The sequence below is a fragment of the Mesoplodon bidens genome (assembly GCF_964165515.1).
Source record: "Mesoplodon bidens genome assembly, chromosome: 2".
Classification (NCBI taxonomy): Eukaryota; Metazoa; Chordata; class Mammalia; order Artiodactyla; family Ziphiidae; genus Mesoplodon; species Mesoplodon bidens.
Window position 1 is genome coordinate 72,474,883 of NC_138177.1, and position 19,684 is coordinate 72,494,566.

At 56.3% G+C, this 19,684-nt stretch overlaps 2 protein-coding genes across 2 annotated transcripts in view; both read left to right on the forward strand.

The window, feature by feature from the left end:
* SMG5 (SMG5 nonsense mediated mRNA decay factor) overlaps positions 1-14,218 on the forward strand; it is a 27,898-nt gene extending 13,680 nt beyond the window's left edge. Inside the window, exons 11-22 of the mRNA XM_081225147.1 lie at positions 641-778; positions 924-1,523; positions 3,188-3,363; positions 4,518-4,593; positions 5,296-5,471; positions 6,485-6,643; positions 9,964-10,023; positions 10,425-10,584; positions 11,005-11,095; positions 11,940-12,014; positions 12,447-12,585; positions 12,766-14,218. Coding sequence (XP_081081273.1) covers positions 641-778; positions 924-1,523; positions 3,188-3,363; positions 4,518-4,593; positions 5,296-5,471; positions 6,485-6,643; positions 9,964-10,023; positions 10,425-10,584; positions 11,005-11,095; positions 11,940-12,014; positions 12,447-12,585; positions 12,766-12,849 — 1,934 coding nt within the window. The 3' untranslated portion in view covers positions 12,850-14,218. The remainder of the gene's footprint in view (positions 1-640; positions 779-923; positions 1,524-3,187; positions 3,364-4,517; positions 4,594-5,295; positions 5,472-6,484; positions 6,644-9,963; positions 10,024-10,424; positions 10,585-11,004; positions 11,096-11,939; positions 12,015-12,446; positions 12,586-12,765) is intronic.
* PAQR6 (progestin and adipoQ receptor family member 6) lies at positions 12,480-19,594 on the forward strand. Its single transcript, XM_081225156.1, has 8 exons — positions 12,480-12,585; positions 16,768-16,843; positions 17,305-17,432; positions 17,565-17,770; positions 17,895-18,021; positions 18,417-18,513; positions 18,720-18,870; positions 19,208-19,594. Exons 2-8 carry the CDS (start codon positions 16,793-16,795, stop codon positions 19,480-19,482), a joined length of 1,035 nt encoding a protein of 344 aa, XP_081081282.1. The 5' UTR covers positions 12,480-12,585; positions 16,768-16,792; the 3' UTR covers positions 19,483-19,594.
* The last annotated feature ends 90 nt before the right edge of the window (positions 19,595-19,684 follow it).

Sequence of the window (19,684 nt, forward strand, 5' to 3'; positions counted from 1 at the left end):
TGCAGCTCCTTATCCACAAACTTGCTTCCACAAGCAGTCCCTTCACTACCTGTGTCGCTGCCTGGCTGTGGGAGATAGGGGCAAGGAACCCTGCCCTAAAGAAGCTCCTAGTGAATGAACAAAGGCAACAGCGTATTCCCACCCCCTCCGCCCTCCTGCACCCACAAACACGCGTACCGTTGGCCAGGACCCAGGCAGACACAGTGGTTGAGATGCTTAGCTGATGATCCAGATGGAATTCAGACTTGCTGGGGGTGGGGGCAGTTAGGCAGTTCTGGAAACCTTTCTGCCGGAGGTGTATGTAGAGCAAAGTTGGATGGAAGGGAGGGAGAGGCAGGGCTGGGTGCAAAGATGCTTGGGGCATATGGGGAGACGCTTGCGTGAAGGCATCAAAGCCAGGGAGGATGAGATGGGACAAGAGCATCTATGAGCTTACATGAGGAGGCAGGATGAGCTGGCACATTCCACATTACAGGATGAGAGTGAAGAGACCTGAGAAGTTTTTTTTTACCCTAGAGGAAGTTTTCAGAGGTAGTTGGATCCTTGGAAGGGTTGAGAACAGGTGAGATGAGGTTGAAATTAGTGGAGCCTAGTCCTCTTCAGGGCCCTGGGCCCCTAATGCTGGCTTTCCTGGTTTTAGGATCCAAGCAGTACAGTGCAGCCATTGCCTTCACCCTGGCCCTCTTCTCCCACCTTGTCAATCATGTCAACATACGGCTGCAAGCTGAGCTGGAAGAGGGCGAGAATCCCGTCCCGGCATTCCAGAGTGATGGCACAGGTGCAGGCACGGGGGAGGTTGTGACTGTGGAAAGGTTAGCATGGGGTGTGGGGATCGTGGCAGGGGAGGTGCTGTCAAAGAGCACCTGCCAGTGTCCTCGTTCCGGTTTGTCCCTAGGCTCCACCTGACCATCCTCTTTCCACAGATGAACCAGAGTCCAAGGAACCCTTGGAGAAGGCGGAGGAGCCGGGTCCTGAGCCTCCTCCTGCAGTATCTCAAGATGGCGAGGTCAGAAAGAGCCGGAAGTTCTCCCGCCTCTCTTGCCTCCGCCGCCGGCGCCACCCACCCAAAGCTGGTGATGACAGTGACCTGAGTGAAGGCTTTGACTCAGACTCGAGCCATGACTCAGCCCGGGCCAGTGAGGGCTCAGACAGTGGCTCCGACAAGAGCCTTGAAGGTGGGGGAACGGCCTTTGATGCCGAGACAGATTCAGAAATGAACAGCCAAGAGTCCCGATCAGACCTGGAAGATATGGAGGACGAGGAAGGGACACGGTCCCCAGCCCTGGAGCCACCCCGGGCCAGGTCAGAGGCTCCTGAATCCCTCAACGGCCCACTGGGCCCCAGTGAGGCCAGCATTGCCAGCAATCTACAAGCCATGTCCACCCAGATGTTCCAGACTAAACGCTGCTTCCGACTGGCTCCCACCTTCAGCAACCTGCTCCTCCAGCCCACCACCGAAGCTCCCACCTTGGCCAGCCGCAGGCCCTGTGTCAATGGGGATGTGGACAAGCCCTCAGAGCCAGGTACTTGGGCCTCTCTTCATCATCTTGCTCTGGTCCTCACCTCCATACCATCGGCATTCATCTGAGAGAGACCACTTTTTTCTCTGTTTGTGTACCTCTCATCCCCACCCTCACTGCCTGGCTTTTGGCTGCTGCCTATAGTGTGGCCTGGAGTTTTTTCCTGGGAATCCCCTCTGCTACTCACTTCCTTATTCTCAGCTCCCAGCTGATTTCATGGTCTTGTTCTCCTCCTTTGCCCCGTGGGTTTGGGGCTTTTCTCCCTACACAGCACTGCAGCTGTAACTCCCTCCCGTGCCATCCCAGGTCCTACCAGGGCTCCTGGAAGCTAGAAAAACCAGCACCCACCAGGGCAGGTGGATTAGAATGAGACTGTTTTCCTGAGGGTCTTCCCCTGAGGTGCAAAGGGAGCACCTGCTCAGCAGCAGCAGTGAGCATTTGCGGCATCTACTCTATGCCAAGCACTAGGTTGGATTTTTTGGGGGTCTTATCTAATTTTCACTGCAGTCTCGTGGTGGAAGGGTTATCATCCCTATTCTAAATTCTGTTCTTTACCTCCAAGCTTCTGTGCACAGTGCTTCTTTGGTCTGGAACATACTTTTCCTCCCTTGCCCCGAGCCTATTGCTTGGCTAATTCTCACTCTAGATTTTAGCTTGAAAGTCAGTTGGTCTGGGATTCCTCCAAGGGTAGGCTTCTTGTGGGCTCCTGTAGACTCTGCACCTTGGCAACTTCCAGCCTTTTCCCACTCAAGTGACATTGTCCGTTGACTTGTCTGTCCGTGCCCTGCAATACCATGAGCCTCTTGAGGGCAGGGCAGGCCATGTTTTGTCTGTCGCTGTATCCTCATTACCTAACACAGTGCTTGGCACATGGTTGGGACTTAGAATGAATAAAAGAAATGAGGAAGCTGATGCTCAGAGTTGGAGTGTGAACTACTTAGTGTTCTAACCTGCAGACTTGAAGAGCTAGGAGTTGGAAGTAGTTCTTTTAATTCTGTACCCCTTTTCTCCCCACCTGTAGCTCACTTCTGACTGTCAGCCCTGCCTTTTGCACAGTATAGGCACATCATAAATATCAGTTGAGTGAGTAGCTGTAGACCTCACAAATTAGCTCGTATTTTTATTTATTTATTTATTTATTTATTTATTTTTGGCTGCATTGGGTCTTCGTTGCTGTGCATGGGCTTTCTCTAGTTGCAGTGAGCAGGGGCTACTCTTTCGTTGTTTTGCGTGAGCTTCTTATTGCAGTGGCTTCTCTTGCTGCAGAGCACGGGCTCTAGGGCACGCGGGCTTCAGTAGTTGGGGCACGTGGGCTCTAGAGTGCAGGCTCAGTAGTTGTGGCGCATGGGCTTTGTTGCTCCGCGGCATGTGGATCTTCCCGGACGAGGGATCGAACCCATGTCCCCTGCATTGGCAGGCAGATTCTTAACCACTGCACCACCAGGGAAGCCCCTTAGCTCGTATTTTAAAAGGCACTAGGCTCTTGGCTTAAAAGCAACCAGTTAGTGGGCCTAGAAAAGTTAGGCAGGAGCCTGGTTCCTCTCTTCTCACATCAGAATTCTTCAGAAGAGTCCAAGCAGGTTGGGGCATGCTCCCCCCACAGAGCTGAAGCCTGTTGCCGTGTGCCTACTAGTCGCTCATCCTGGTTCTCTGTCACCCACCCCCAGCCTCTGAAGAGGGCTCTGAGTCGGAGGGAAGTGAGTCTAGTGGGCGCTCCTGTCGGAATGAGCGCAGCATCCAGGAGAAGCTGCAAGTCCTGATGGCCGAAGGCCTGCTTCCTGCTGTGAAAGTCTTCCTGGACTGGCTACGGACTAACCCCGACCTCATCATTGTGTGTGCGCAGGTGTGTCACTCCACTCCCACTGCTCTCTGTCAGGTCCCAAGGTGTTAGGGGAGGGCGCCAGCCAGGATGGGGTGTGGGAATCCCCTCAGGTGGGCTGGTCAAGACAAAAGTTATTGTCAAGCACCTGCTCTGTGCTGGCTCCTTATGCTTTTTACGGGTCAAGGATTAGGCATGACCTTTGTCCTCAAAGAGTCTGTGGCCTGGGCTGGGGTACAAATTTTGTGGACTGGGAAAATGAGAGCACTGCTTATTCTGCTTTGTGTCCCCAGTGCCAGGCATAATGCCTGCCATTATGAGTAATGTCTATGACAGTATGTGTTCAAGGGCTAACCTTGATAGGTAAACACCAGAGTCCAGAGAAAGGAGAGAGCACTGAGTAGTGACAAGAGAGATGAGACTGGGAAGTGACAGGATATTCAGACAACGTGCAGGTGTTGTGAGCAGGGAAACGGCTTAAAGAGAGTCCTATAGCTGGAGCGAGTGGTGTCAGAGGCGGGCTGCCATGGAGACTGGCTGGCGTGATTGTGACCTTTTCCTTCCTTTCTCAGGTTCAGAGTCTTAATCTTGAGCCTCCGGTGCCCTGAGGCTTTTCTTCAGTGTTGCTTTATTCCAGTAGCATACCTGCCTGCTGTGGAAGACCCTTTTCCCTGCAGGTCGCCCTCTTCCCTAGATGAGGGAGTTTAGGTCAGGGCCAGGCACAACCTTGGGCATGTGCTTGTGCCTGATGACAGCTAGTTAGTCATTGTTAGTCATCGAGGGCGGTGTGGTGAAGATGGGGGTGCAGGTCATATCCCCAGAGAGGTGGCCCAGTGTGGGCACGTGGAGGGCTGAAAGGAAAAGTTTGTGCTAGACAGGGAGAAGCTTCCTCCAGTGCTCTAGCTTTTTCCACTACCAAGATCCAGAGAGTTTCTCCTGTGGTTTCAAGCCTTCAGCGGTTGATGAAGTTCAGTGAGGCTTCATGGTCCCCTTCTTCATTCCTCCCTGTTTTCCAAGTCCTCCGTGAGCCTCCCTTGGCCTCTTTTGTTAATTTTTCTCTCAAACGCTTCTAGGCCTGTGACCATAGTCCCAGGCCCCCCAGATATAGTGCTTTTCTTGTTCACTGCCAGCCTCCAGCACTGCCCCAGCTGAAGGCTTCCTCTTCTCTCTCTCTCAAGAGCTCTCAAAGTCTGTGGAACCGCCTGTCTGTGTTGCTTAATCTGTTGCCAGCTGCTGGCGAACTCCAAGAGTCTGGTGAGTGAGTCCCTGGCACTGTCCTCCCTCTCCCTCACTGGCCCCACAAAGCCCGCCTCCCCCTTCCTGGTAACCTGGCCCTTAGGGTAAGGAGGTTAATGGGATTCACTGCCTAGCCTCCCTAACACACAGCAGTCATTGTGGTCTGGGCCTCTCTGGTTTCCTGCCCCAACACTGCCCCACTGTGGGCAGGTGGCCTGGTCCACCAGGGAGTGTGCTCCCTGGGGAAGGCAGTGGAGTGGCGAGAGCAGAGTGAGGGGAGCCTGTGAGCCAGCCCCAGTCACTGGTGTGGCACCGATGCCTTCCTCACTGAGCATTGACCTTGACCATCAGAGCCCATCTGTCTGGTTCATCCCCTCCTGCCACCTTCCAGCTGGAAATCACCTTCTTCTACCTCTGGACTCACCCAAGGGCAATCCATTCCTTCTTCCAGAGCTCCTCCTCTCACATCCATCCTAGTGTAATTGTCCCTCTGTCAGGGGGCCGTCCCAGTCTGAGCGGTCCTCTAACCCTCCCAGCTCTGGTCTCCTAAAGCTCTGCCTGACGGCCCTGTGTACCCATCTCTCCTTTCCTCCCCCCCATCTCTCCCCACTTCGTGTCCGAGGAGTGTGTCCTGTCTCACAACCTCTGAGGAAGAACTGTGTCCCTCTGACTGGGGGCTCCCATAGGGCAGGTGGTCTCATGTGTCCTCTTTCTCCCCAGGCCTGGTCCTGTGTCCTGAGGTCCAGGATCTTCTTGAAGGTTGTGAGCTGCCTGACCTCCCGTCTAGCTTGCTGCTCCCAGAGGACATGGCACTTCGCAACCTGCCTCCCCTCCGGGCTGCCCACAGACGCTTTAACTTTGACACGGATCGGCTCTTGCTCAGCACCTCAGAGGAGGTGAGGGTATCATTTCTCATGCCACAAGCTCTGTTGTTCATCAGACTCAGTAACAAAGCAGGGGCTCAGGGCTGGAGGGGGCGGGCAGGCACCCCTTCCATCCAGATAGGGAGCATGTCCCTGGAGCTGCAGCTGTGAGTCCTTTTTCACTCGGTGAACCATTTGGACTTCCTTTCCTTCTTGGCAGGATGTCCTTCCACAGGTTTGCTGTTGGTAGTGTCTCCCTTTGTAGAACAAGCCTCCTTCCCCTTTCTCCACCTTTTGGAGAGGACAAAACAAGTAAATTATTAGGGCTTTGAAATCTCTGTTGGCCTCTTTTCTCTTCTGAGCCCAGTCTCCTCTAAGCTGACCAGCAAACAGTCAGAAAGTTGGAGCTGGAAGGGAATGTGCTACCCATTTAGTCCAGTGACTTTCACCCTTGAATCTGTGTCACCACATGGGCCGTCTTGGGGCACAAAGGGAAGCCAAGTGGACAGGCGTCCCAGCCCTCGTCCCCAACACACACACACACACACACCACCCCCACCCCCGCGTTGGTTCCTCCTTCTCCAGCTTGGCTTGATAGGTAGGCTGTTTTATATTTTAGCATTCTAAATAAGATTTTTGTTTGATGGGGAAAGAAGGGTTTTACTGACCAAAAACATAAGTTGGAACTGGTGATCTAGTTTGTCCTTTCATTTTACATGTTAGAATCTGAGACCCAGAGAAAGATGGCATAAGCACCCAGGTCTCGTCACTCCCAGCCCGTGCCCTTGTCTCTTTCTTCTCAGCCCTGAGTCCTGCTTCTCCAGTCCTCCTGGGAGTCTCCTCGCCCTACTTGCCCACTCCTTTTCCATTAGCTAGAGGCCCTGGGCCTCGGCACTCCTCTTTTCCACCCCATAGACCACAGGCCTTACGAGGGAACCCGTATTGCTGAGTTGGCTGGGCTGGCAGGGACAGCGGAGGGGAGGAGCGGGGGCCAGCAGGCCTGGAGGGCCCTACTCAGCCGGGCCGCCTCCCATGTCTCCTCACAGACGGTCGTGCGCATCTGCTGCATCCGCAGCTTTGGGCACTTCGTTGCCCGCCTTCAAGGCAGCATCCTGCAGTTCAACCCAGAGGTCGGCATCTTCGTCAGCATCTCCCAGTCTGAGCAGGAGAGCCTGCTGCAGCAGGCCCAGGCCCAGTTCCGCATGGTGAGTCAGGCCTCCCCTCCCTGTCTGCTCCGTTCCCATGGGCTCACTGAGAAACCCAGGGTCAGAGGCTCAGACACACGGGTGGCCCTCGACTGAAGAACCTGGTCATTGGGGCCGGGGAGACTGAGCCTGGGGAGGGAACTGAGGGCTGATAGGGAGTGAGAGTTGCTTTGAGCAGGGGCAGCCTGGCACCGGGCCTGTATGTAGACTGACTGGGGACTGAGGGCCATCTCTGTCACCTCCTAGTCTGAATTGAGCAAGTCAGTTAACCTTGCTAATTCTGTTTCCTCATCGTTTACACACGAATAGTTGAATCAGCTTTATGGGGTTGCTGTGACTGTGGAATGATAGTGAATGGCAGGCACTTTGCACTTTGCATCATGGAGTGTGTGCTGTGGAGTATGTGTGCTCAGCAAAATGCTCTTTCCCTTCCCTTTTCAAGGGTTGAAGACTGAGGAATGGAGGGATCCTGGCATCAGACACCATGCAGGAACCCTCCCATCCCACAGAAGCCTCAAAGAGTAGGAGGTGGCCTATGTTACCTCTTTTCCAGTCAATCATTCATTCCACAAATATTTACTGAGAATCTGCTCTGTGCCAGACCCGTCAGTATCCTAGGCATGAGGGTTACAGCAGCAAACAAGACAGGCCTTTCTCTTGTGAGGCTAATACTTTGTGAGCAACACTGTGGGTTCTTTAGTGGGGCCTGCACAACCCTGGGCGTGTTGTCCTCCCCAAGCTAAGTGTCACCAGTACATTTGGGGGGGTGGTGTCTGGCGCGGGAAGCACGGCCCACGTGTCTTGGCAAGCCCAGGGGTTCTTCTTCATCTCAAGCCAGTCTCCTCCCCCATGTTCTTCCTTTCCCCAGCCCCAGGCTCCCCAACCTCTGAGCACCCCCTTCCTGCGGATGGGAAGGGGCACAGTCTCCCCAGAAACCCCCCTCGCTGCCTTAAAAGCAAGCACGTTTTGTTAAAAACTAACCTTTTGTGTTAAGGCTTTCATTGCTGTTGCATAGGGGAAAACACAGGGGGTTACAAAAATAATTATGGGGAAGTCACACAGCTTCAAAAAACGTTAGAGTGTTTGCAGGCATTTCCTCTGGCCTAAAGCTCCCGAAGACTCCTCCTGGGGGCACGGAATACTTGAAAACCCCTCTGGTGTGGTGCTAGACACCACAGGCCACAGTGGACCCAGGCCACACTGCCTGCTGGGACTGCCTCCTGCTCTGCCTGAGTCATGTTTCCACCCCAAGGGGTTTATCCCCTGGCAGCAGCAGCGTGGTCCTTGTCATACTGCCATCTCCCATCATTTATCGAGAGTTTTCCACGTGCAGAGCTGCTTTGCATGTGACATCTCATGTAACAGCCCTGTGAGGTGGGCACTTGCAGCCTCATTTTATAGACGAGGAAGCACAGAATGACAAAGGAGGAGGTATCAGTGGCAGAGCCAGGGCTCTGGAATTGGAAAGACCAGGCTCTTGTCCTTGTTCTAAGCTGCTGTGGGAGCTTAGCTTCTCTGCAAGCCAGGCAGGGCGCTGCTCCTACTCTCTGGGCTCTAGTGTCTGCCTGGTTTAGGGACCCCTCTTTCCCGACGGGTCTGGTCTTCTGCCTCCCTTTTTTGCTTTCTCTACCAGAGTTTCTTGAAGGGGACACTCTGCGGGTAAGTGGTGGACACTTCATAACCATAGTATAATTATCAAAACTAAGAAGTTAGGGGCTTCCCTGGTGGCGCAGTGGTTGAGAGTCCACCTGCTGATGCAGGGGACACGGGTTCATGCCCTGGTCCAGGAAGATCCCACATGCTGTGGAGTGTCTGGGCCCGTGAGCCATGGCCGCTGAGCCTGCGCACCCGGAGCCTGTGCTCTGCAATGGGAGAGGCCACAACAGTGAGAGGCCCGCGTACTGCAAAAAACCAAAAAACAAAAACTAAGAAGTTAGGATTGGTACAATCCTGTTAACTATAGACTTTATTCAGATTTCACTAGTTTTCCTGTAAATGTCTATTTTCTTTTCCAGAATCTCACATTACATTTGATTGTTTTAATGTCTCCTCAGCCTTTCCATGTCTTTTTTTTTAAAATATTTATTTATTTATTTGGTTGCGCCGGGTCTTAGTTGAGTCAGGCGAGCTCCTTAGTTGTGGCATGCGTGTGGGATCTAGTTCCCTGACCAGGGATCGAACCCATGCCCTGTGCATTGGGAGCCCAGAGTCTTAACCACCGCGTCACCAGGGAAGTCCCTTTCCTTGTTTTTTATAATCTTGACAGTTCTAAGGAGTATTGTTCCTTAGTTGTTTTGTAGAATGTCCCTCACTTGGCTTTGTCTGGTGTCTTCTTATGATTAGGATGAGATTATACATTCCAGATTAATATTTTAGAGCATCACTCTGATGGTGCCAGTTTGCTCGTCAAAGAGCCTTCAGTGGCTCCCCATGTCTTTTAGAATAAGTCCCCATCTTTAGACCGTACTAAGGAATTTGGACTTCATCTAGAAGACAAAGGAAAACCATCACAGGACTTTTAGTCAGGGCCATGGTGGATAGCAGATGGTTTTTGAAAGATTGCCTTGGCTGCAGGCAGAGAAAATGAATTGGGCTGGAGGCAGAAACCAAAAAGAAGATGGTTATATAATAGTCAAGGTGGGAGGTACTGGCTTAGACCAGGGTTGCACGTTGAAGATGGAGGGATGCAGAGGGATGTGAATGATTTTTTAGGAGGTACAGTTGACAGAACTGGGAGGCTGGTAACTTCTGGGGCTGAAAGAGAGGGAAAAGTCAAAGTCAGCTAGCTTTCTGACTTGGCAGATGGTGGTTTACTTAGCAAGCTGGGGAACACTAGAGGATGAGAAGCAGGTTCTGAGAAGCAGGTTGGGCTGTCAAGTAGGCATTTGGGTATGTACGTCTGGAACTCAGGTGTGGTCAGGTCTGGGCTGAAGCTGCAGCTTTTGGAAGAAGTTGGCAAGTGGATGATGATAGAAAGCGAAGGGATGCATGGATGATATCCCCTGGGAGGGAGGACAGATTGAGAGGAGCAACCCTGAGACACAGACAGGTGCCATCCCCTCCCTCTCTCCCCAGGAGGCGTGAGCTTCTGTGGGCTGCTAATGGAATGTGTTCAGATTACACAGGAGGGATATTTTTTCTCCCACACCTCCCTTCCCCTCACTTAGCAGGAGTGATAGAGAGCTGACTTTATATGAGGCCGTACCTATTTCAGACTCCAGGAATCCCTTTTGGTCTTCTTGATCACTGGAGAAAGGCATATTCATTCCCCCAGCTTCTTGTCCCAAGCTTAATTAGCACCTGGTATTTTCCCCTTGTAGGCACAGGAGGAAGCTCGGCGGAACAGGCTAATGAGAGACATGGCCCAGCTACGACTTCAGGTAAGAAGTTGGGGCCCCGCGCTCCTTCTGCTCTTGATCTGGTTATTGCCTAAAGCCCCCTGGCACGTCCTCAGCCCTCCAGCTTCAGCCCCTGTTCTGCCCGCTGTGGCTCTCCACCTTGCCCTGGCTACCCTCCCAGCCTCCTAGACTGCCTTCCAACTGCTGACTTGTCACTGAGCTTCCGTGCTCCCTTCTGCTTTCACTTCTGTCTCTTTTCCTTCTCTTTCTCTTCCTCTTTCCTTTAACCCTTGTTTCTGTCTACTTTTCCTATGAGGCCATTCGTCGAAGGGGTCCCTTGTTCCCATTGGCAGCAGGAGGAGCCCCATAGGAGCCACCTTGAGTACCATTCTTCCCCTGCCCAGGCTGCACGCAGCTCCACCCACTCTGCCTTCTCTCAACAGCTCGAGGTCTCTCAGCTGGAAGGGAGCCTGCAGCAGCCCAAGGCCCAGTCAGCAATGTCTCCCTACCTCGTCCCCGACACCCAAGCCCTTTGCCACCACCTCCCTGTCATCCGCCAGCTGGCCACCAGTGGCCGCTTCATTGTCATCATCCCAAGGACAGGTAAGTGTATTGGAGAGGTGGGAGCAGAGAGTGTGGCTAAAAGAGAATCTGGCTTGGGATTGAGAGACCCTTACTTGGGGCCCAGTTTACACACAGTGGCCTTGGTCAAGTCCTGCCACCTCTCTGAACTTCAGTCATTTCATCTGCGAAATGGGCATGACAATCCCTGTTAAACCCTGACTCACAAGATGGTTGGGAGAAACAGATGAGAAAATCTAAGCGAAAGCAGTTGGTAAGTTGCCAAATACATTGTTGGCAGAAAGTGAGTCTTTGAAAGAACTTCAGGATTCCTGTAGGAGCTACGGTCCCTTTTCCTGCAGTGTGTCCTGGAGTGAGTGCAGATGCTTCTGCAGAGCCCCATGTCACGACAGCCTGAGCTCATCTGTTCTGTCGTTCCCCCACCCCTATCTTGCCTGCCAGTGATTGATGGCCTGGATTTGCTGAAGAAGGAACACCCCGGGGCCCGGGATGGGATCCGATACCTGGAGGCAGAGTTTAAAAAAGGGAACAGGTGAGTGCAGGCCTGGCTGGACCTGTGCTGAGCCCAGACAACAAATGCGTGTGTTCCTCGTGTAAGACACGCCCCTGCTCACAGTTGGCTCACTGCCTGGGGAGGGAGGCCGAAGACATAATTAGAAGTCAGGGTCTTAGGTGCTGAAATAGACAGCGATTGGAGGAGCCAGGAGCCCTGTTGGGGAACAGTGACCTGCTGTCCATCTACCTCTGGGGCAAACATGAGATCACTGTGACTGGGGAGAGGGGAACAAGCCCCCACCTCCAAGCTGTGGACTCCTTTGCAGGAGGTTCTCCTGCTTTAGGTGATCAGGTTGACCAAGGTGGGAGTGCCTTCATCGGGGCTGCCCAGGGGCTTCCCATGGGGTTGGGGGGACAGATGGCAGTGTTATAGGTGCTCAGCCCAGCACAGGCCCTTCCTTCTGGCCTTTGGGGCCAGAAAAGGACTAGACACTGGGTGTAGGGAAAAGGGAGAAAGCTCCCTGCTCTCTGCTGGCTGGCCCACCCCTCCTCTGCATCTGCCCTTGCCTGGTCAGAAAGCTGCACAAAGCCTGCTTGTTCGGACCTTGTCTCCAGAAGCACTGACTTGAAAAGCATCTGCTGCTTCTCCCCTCCCAGCTCCTCCCCAGGGAGGAACCAAAGAATTGATGTTATCAGGAGGAAAAGCAAGCTGGGCTCAGCAGCTAGGAAGCCACTTCAAAATGACTCCAAACAGACCTGTGATGGGGGAGACGTGCCCCCTCCCCATAAAACTGGGTCCCCTGCGCCACAATGGCCTGCTTTGTATGAGGTGCCCTCCCTCTCCCCTGCCCCCAACCTTCACTCTCTCGTCTCCTTTGCAGGTACATTCGCTGCCAGAAAGAGGTGGGGAAGAGCTTTGAGCGGCATAAGCTGAAGAGGCAGGATGCAGATGCCTGGTAAAATTTCAGCCCCACCCCTAGAACCTCAGATAGGCCGCCTGCCTTGCTCCTCTGTGGGCACTCCCCAGGACAGAGGGACGGGGCTGGAGAATCCTGTAACAGGCAGCAGGACCAGCGTGGGGCCAGGCTCATTCTGCCAGAGGCCTCCTGCAGGTCTCACCTTAGATGGAGTGAGAAGTTGCTCCAGCATCTGAGCCCCCATGGCCCTGAGATCCTTGGGCTCAGCTTCCTTACTCATTGAACCTTTGCCCAGTCCCTGTAGCGTGTCCTCCAGGGCCAGCTTCCAGGACCCACTCCTCTGGGCTGCCTGGTTTCTCTTGCTCTCTCCTGGTGCCCCCCTCACCCCCAGCTTCCCCTGTGCCCTGGAGATCTGGTGTTCAGGCTGTGCTAATGCTGGGGCTTGGCCCGCCTTCCCCCTGCTTCCACCAGGACGCTCTATAAAATCCTGGACAGCTGCAAACAGCTGACTCTGGCCCAGGGGGCAGGTGAGGAGGACCCGAGCGGCATGGTGACCATCATCACAGGCCTTCCACTGGACAACCCCAGCACGCTCTCAGGCCCTATGCAGGTGGGTCACGGGGTGATGTTTGGCAGAGTGTGGAATGGGGACGAGGTACTGGAGTCGACTCCCTCAGACAGACAGCTGCCCTTTTCCTCTTCCATCACCCCTTCCCCAGCCCCTCAACGACTTGTCCCAGAGTTTGGGAGGTCAGGCCCTCCTCCATTTGTCCTCCCCCCAATTCTACAGGCAGCCTTGCAGGCCGCTGCTCATGCCAGTGTGGACATCAAGAATGTTCTGGACTTCTACAAGCAGTGGAAGGAGATTGGTTGAGACCGACCCCCAGGCCCTGCAGCGGGGCTGACTCCAGATCTCTCCTGCCCTCCCTGGCAGCCAGGACCACCACCTGTAGTCACCCCACCACACGCAGACTCACGCACGCACACAGGAAGGAAGCCCAGCTGCACACAGGCTGCAGGGAGGGCCCAGGAGCCAGCTGGGAGGGCGGGGTCCCCCTGTTGCCAAGACGACGTCAGGAAAGCAAGGAAAGTGCTTGGAGCAGGAGAGGCCTGTGGGCCCCTAGCCAGCCTTCCTGCCTCAGCCTCCCTGCTTTCCCCAGGGGCAGGTGGCAGGCACGGGTGTCTGCGTTTCGTTGGAGTGGTTCCTGGACCTCTGAGGGGAAGGGACAGCAGAAGGGGCCCTTCTTCCTCACCCAAGACGCAGGGTGGTTGGTGCCAGGAGTTTGGGCCCTCTGGGCCTGGGGGTAGAGTTGGGTAACACCAGGTGTCTGGGTGGTTCTTTGCAGACCCTTCCTCTCCTCGAGGATCACCCATCCCCCTCTCATCTCCCTTTGCAGGGGCTGGGCAGCTCTGAAGCCTTGGGGACTCTTAAGGAAGAGGGGCCTGGAGCTGCCTGCACCAATAGCAGGGCAGGGGTTAGATCCCCTCCGCCTGCTGCAGGGGCTGCACACACATCGCCCCACTTCTGTTTTCTGTCTCCCTTCGTCTAGCTTCCAGGGCAGGGAGCAGGCCCACGATGGCTGCAGGCAGTCTGGCCTGTATGCCAATGAGGGCTTCTGTGCCCACCAGCCCCATGGTCACTGTGCTTTGTGCTCTGGGCTGCTGTGCTGGGACAGAGTGGGATGCCAGTAAGAGGAGAGGGGGGTGAAGTTTGAGGCTACAACCCCCCCCTACTATCTAGGGAGGGGCCTGTGTTCGGCTGGACAGCAGAAAGGAGAGGCCCCTTGAAGCTGCTCGGCCAGGGACCCTCTGCCCTGATGGGCTTCCCTACTTTTGTCCTTCCCCGGGACTAAAGGCCTGGAGGAGCTGAGCGTGGGGCTAGTTTCTGGAGTGTTGAGGTGAATGTGCGAGCAGAGATCATGAATAGCTCAGGGCAGTGAGTGGAGCAGCAAGAGTGGGGCTGAGTGTGGGAGGCTTTGGCCAGGGTTGCCTCGGCCCCTCCTCCTCAGGCTGCACATACAGCTCGGGCTGGGGGTTGAGGGTCGGGGATCTCAGCTCTGCTGTTCCCGCCCCAGCGCTAGCCTAGCTTCCCAGACTGTTCTCGGAGGAGAACAGGCTTCCTGCCTCCTTCCTCTAAGACAGCAAGTCTGGGACAACCTGGGGGGAGTGGGATCACCCCCACTTCCAGTCCCTGGCAGAGACTAAGACTAAAGCATCACTTAATAAAGACCCCCAGAAGCCCACTCCTTGTCTCCTGGTGCCTTTCTGTACAATTTTATTGGGACATTGGAGATTACATGCTGAAATGGCAGTTTGGAAGGGTTTCTTTGAGGTGGCCCAGTTGAAGCAAGAAACCAGCAGTTGGAGCACAAACTCCAGAGATGGTTTTGATGTGAAGTTCATTGAGCTGAGCTGCTGCCTTCACAAGGGTGATAGGTGAAAACAATATACAGGTGATCCTGAACAATAGCGGTTTTAGGGCGCTGACCCCTATGCAAGCAAAAATCTGCACTTGATTTTATAGTCCGCCCTCTGTATCTGCAGTTCCAATTTAGTGAAAGAAAGCTGCATATAAACGCAGTTCAAACCTCTGTTCAAGGGTCAACTATTTTGAAGGCTACATTGCTCCCTGGGGGTGGTTTGTGGTTTTCAGCTGGGCCCTCTGACTCAGGGAGAAACTGTCTCAAAGGAGAGGTGAGGGTGAACCTTGAAACCAGCCACTGAGTCTTCAGCCCCATCCCTCCGCAAGGACTGATACCTCAAGTGTGTCTGGGGAGTGGAGAAGCTTGGTGAACCCCTCGAGGTTGAACCAACGTATTCACCAAATGCATTTGCTCTGGATTCTGCCCAGCACCAGGCACTGAGAGGCAGCGAAGCACAGTGAGGAGGTTTTGGAGAATTCAAGTTCAGGGTTTGGGTTCCTCTGCCCAGCTTGAGGCAGAGCCACTCTCAGCTCCTGGGAGAGCCTGGAACCCTGGAGCTGTGGGGCAGCCTGGTCTGAGGGGGGCGCTCTGCACCACCCTGGCTGCATCCTGGCTAGGGCCTTGGCCTCTTCCGGCCAGTCTGCTCTCGGTGGGGTGGGGTCAAGCTGGAGGGGCTGGCTGTGCGCTGGAGCCCAGAGTGAGCTGCCTGCTAATGGGGCTGGGCCACCCCGTACTGCTCCTTGGAGGCTGGACAAGGCTGGGATTGTTCTCTGGCTCCCCTTTGTCTCCCACTCCCCGCCCAGGCCTGGCCCGCCTGCCCGCCACTCTCTTCTCCCTCCCATTGGCCCGGCTGGCAAGAGCCAGGGACTCCACCCGTGGAGCCCGGGGCCTGCCGACCCACCAGCTTAGGAGCGCCCATCAAACTCTGGGTAAGGAAGCTCACCTGGGACCACGAGGCCCATTCTGGGGAACTAGAGGCCACTCGCTGGCTCCGGCCGGCCCCTCCCCCATTTCCATGGCTACAGCACAAACTCTACTTCAGACACCTCTGAACCCCAGTGCTGAGGGAAGGGACCCTGAGGGGAGCTAGACGCCAGCATCGTCCTGGTCCACCCCTCCCCCAGGCAGCTGGGCCGCACTCAGGATAGGTCAGTATACTCCCATCCCACTTCCGGGAGAGGTCATCTATCTTAGTTTCTTTTTTTTTTTTTTTTTGGCTGCGCCCCGAGGCTCGTGGTAGTGGGATCTTAGCTCCCCCACCCGGGATCAAACCCAGGCCTTCGGCAGTGAAAGCACAGAGTCCTAACCACTGGACCGCCAGGGAATTCCCGGGGTCATCTGTCAAATCTCAGCTAGGGTGCAGGGACTAGGGACCAGGTTGGCCTTGTGCCCAGCAGGGTCCCCAGCACCCAGCTCAAGGGCAGAGGGCCCCCAAAATGTTGAAAGACAGGAACAGAGGCTTGGGGTTCAGGCTGGCGGTGTGAGGGCCCGGAGTGTGTGCGAAGCAAACATGCACAGAGTAGGCAAAGCGATGACAGGAAGAGGCGCGGGGCGGGGCTGGAAAGTTTTGGCCTGGAGAGGCGGGAGGAGTGTCCTGTTCTCCCTCCTCCCGCCCCCGTGGCCCAGCCCATCCACTTGTGCCAAGGAATGTGCCTGGGAGAGGCGGCCTGAGAGGCGGGGGGGGGGGGCGGGAGGAGGGGGCAGCAAAGCTGCGGCCACCCGGAAGCAGCACACAGGTCTGAGGCTGAGGGGCCGGGGCTCAGGTGGGGCAGGGACCCCAAATGCCCCCCGGGGCACAAGTGTAGTCTTCAGAGAAGAGCCAGGCATCCCCCGAATTCCTTGTCCCACTGGTAGGCATCTGGCCTCTCCAAGAATTCTCCCTGAGCCCCCTAAGTTTTCTGTGCTCAGCCCAGGCACTGTGAGCCAAGGGGCTTTCTGGTGCTGGCAATGGCGGTGGCGGTGTGAGCTTAGGCTCTCTCTGTGCTGTCCTCCATAAGTCAGGGTTCGTCTGAGACAAAAACTGGGGGTTGGGGACCTGGCTCCAGGGTCCAGGGTTACTGAGGCAGCCTTCTGGCTGAGGAGGACCCTCCACTCCTTGCTGAGTTGAGGCTGACCAGCCCCTCTCAATGGGGGAACTAAATAGCCCCCAGGCTAGGCTGGGGAGGGGTTGGGGTTATGACCACTGGGGAAGCTGGGCCAGCCTCCCCTGGCCTAAAGGAAGCAGCATGGTGGCCAGCTACCACCCGCATGCATGCCTGTGTACACAGCCTACCCTGGGACTCAGTGACCAGGTCCGGCCTGGACCTGGGCGAAAAGGGACCTGTGGATGGGGGCAGATACCTAACTCCCCCCCTGCCCTTTGTCTCTAGGTCAACGTGGAGGTGCCGGGCCACCATGCTCAGTCTCAAGCTGCCCCAACTCCTTCGCGTCCACCAGGTCCCCAGGGTGAGGGATTCACCAACTCCTACTTCTCAGGGGACTGGCCGGGGCAAAGTTTCTTCTCTTTTTGCAAGTGCAGAAGTCCCTGCTCTAGGCTAGCTCTTATTCCTGCCATTTCAGTGTGGGACTCTTCTGCTCTCTAAGGAACAGGCTTGTGACCTGCTCCCTAGAGCCCAGAACACTCCTTTATCCAGAGTCGGCTTCCTCAGAGCACGCTGTGTCCATCCTATCTTGTCCCCTTACTCTGCCTCTTCTGTTTCTCACCTGAGTGAGAAACTGGGTTTCTCTGGGTACTGGAACCTGTGGTGAGATGGGGTTGGATTTAGTTTGACTTTGGGGCCATTGTGATCTCCAGCCCATTCCCTTCCACCCTGCTTCCAGAGAAAGGGTGGGACACAGTGGAGTCCCTTGGAGAGAAAGGGTGGGACACAGTGACTCCTCTCCTCTCCCTGCCCCCACAACCCCAGGTGTTCTGGGAAGATGGTATCATGTCTGGCTACCGCCGCCCCACCAGCTCGGCCTTGGACTGTGTCCTCAGCTCCTTCCAGATGACCAACGAGACCGTCAACATCTGGACTCACTTCCTGCCCACCTGGTGAGGGAGGCTCTGTCCCAGGCTTGGGCCTCGAGCTCAAGGGGGTACTCAGGCGGACCGGGACCGTCCGGGCCCGCGGGCTGCACTGGGAGTCGCTGGGGGTCCGGTGGCCTGAGCACGTGCCTGATGCAGGTACTTCCTGTGGCGCCTCCTGGCGCTGGCGGGAGGCCAGGGCTTCCGGTCGGAGCCCTACCACTGGCCGCTTCTCGTCTTCCTGCTGCCCGCCTGCCTCTACCCGTTTGCGTCGTGCTGCGCGCACACCTTCAGCTCCATGTCACCCCGCGCGCGTCACATCTGCTACTTCCTGGACTACGGCGCGCTCAGCCTCTACAGCCTGGGTGAGCCCCACGGCGGAGGCGGGGGCGGTGGGCAGGGGGGCGGGGGCGTTCCGGGGCGGGGCGGGGGTGTGGCGCGGGGGTCTCCGGGGCGGGGCCTCAGCTCCCCTCCCCCGCCCCCCGCCAGGCTGCGCCTTCCCCTATGCCGCCTACTCCATGCCGGCCTCCTGGCTGCACAGCCGCCTGCACCAGCTATTTGTGCCCGCCGCCGCACTCAATTCTTTCCTGTGCACCGGCCTCTCCTGCTACTCCCGGTGGGTTCTCGGCCAGTGGTGAAGGGGAAGGCGGAGGGACAGGGCAGGGCACCCACAAACACTTGGACACCCAGGACCGCTGGGTTGTGCCTGCGTTTCACTGCTCTTGAACAACACTGGTAACAATGGGACGGTTTATTGAGGACTTACTGTGCCCAGACCCTGTGCAACAACACCATCCCTGCGCTGTCTCTCTAACTCTCACAGCCACCTAAGAGGCAGGTGTCTATCCCCGGCTAACAGCTGTTGTCACTTACAGAGGAGTCATGTGGCCTAAGGGCTTTCACAGCCACTAAGCTACACTGACATTCCATCTTGGCCAAAGGTCCTCTGCCCTCCTCTGACCCCCACCCCAGCGTAAGGATGGTGACCAGCCTTTCACTCCCGCCTCCCAGGTTCCCCGAGCTAGAAAGCCCTGCGCTCAGTAAGATCCTCCGCACGGCCGCCTTCACCTATCCCTTTCTGTTCGACAACCTCCCGCTTTTCTATCGGGTAAGGCTCCTGCTTTCCTGTCCTGACCCTCACAATGCCCACTCCCAGCCCTGCCCCCTCGATCCCTGACTCAGCCCTGCCGCCCACCCTCCTAGCCCAGCACCCAGTCCAGCTGTGCCCTCCCCCTCCTCATCCTCACCAGATCCCAGACACATCATGTCCACCCCCAAAGCCCCTCCCCATCAACCCTGCTTTTCCTTTGCCAGCTCGGACTGTGCTGGGGCAGGGGCCACAGCTGTGGGCAGGAGGCACTGAGCACCAGCCACGGCTACCACCTCTTCTGCGCGTTGCTCACTGGCTTCCTCTTTGCCTCCCACCTGCCTGAGCGGCTGGCACCAGGACGCTTTGATTACATCGGTGAGAGCAGACCTGGCCTGGCCCAGGAGGGGATGGGGAGACAGCTCCCCAGAGCACAGAGTGAACTGAGTAAAGGAGAGTATTCCTGGCAGGGCCCTCAGGGTCCAGGCCCAGCCCCAGTCCTCAGATAACAACAAAACCAGCCGCCTGTAGGCCAGGAGCTCTGTGCACAGCAGCTCACTCACTCTTGCCAATAACTCTGGGAGTTGGGTTTCTTATTCCCAGTTTTAGGGGAGTAGCAGGCCCAGAGGATGTGGTGCTCACCATGGGTCACAGGACGAGTTGGGGCAGCCCTGGGGATGGGGTATGTGCCCTCACCCGCCCATCCTCCCCACAGGCCACAGCCACCAGCTATTCCACATCTGTGCAGTGCTGGGCACGCACTTCCAGCTGGAGGCGGTGCTGGCTGATATGGGATCTCGCCGAGCCTGGCTGGCCATGCAGGAACCGCCGCTGGGCCTGGCGGGCACAGTGGCCACACTGGGCTTGGCGGTGGCCGGGAACCTGCTCATCATTGCTGCTTTCACAGCTTCCCTATTTCGGGCTCCCAGTACGTGCCCCCTGCTGCAGGGTGGCCCGCTGGAGGGGAATACAAAGGCCAAACTACAGTGAGGCCCCAGCTCTGAGCCTGCCCTGGAGGGAAGCAGAGGCCAGACCCCGCCCCCCATGCTGGGGAGGAGCCCAGACCCAGGCCTGATAAGATGGGTGCACTTCTGAGCCTGGAACCAAGAGGAGTGGCTGAGGAGGGAGTGCGGAGATCAGAAGGCAGAGGAGAGGAGAGGGGCTGGGGGGCTGGTAGAGAGTAGGAGGGTCA

Excerpts from the sequence above, each read along its gene's own strand:
- PAQR6 (XM_081225156.1), top strand. The coding sequence starts at position 16,793 with ATGCTCAGTCTCAAGCTGCCCCAACTCCTTCGCGTCCACCAGGTCCCC. Across the intron at positions 17,433-17,564 it reads ACTCACTTCCTGCCCACCTG|GTACTTCCTGTGGCGCCTCC; the intron begins GTGAGGGAGGCT and ends TGCCTGATGCAG. Across the intron at positions 17,771-17,894 it reads GCTCAGCCTCTACAGCCTGG|GCTGCGCCTTCCCCTATGCC; the intron begins GTGAGCCCCACG and ends GCCCCCCGCCAG.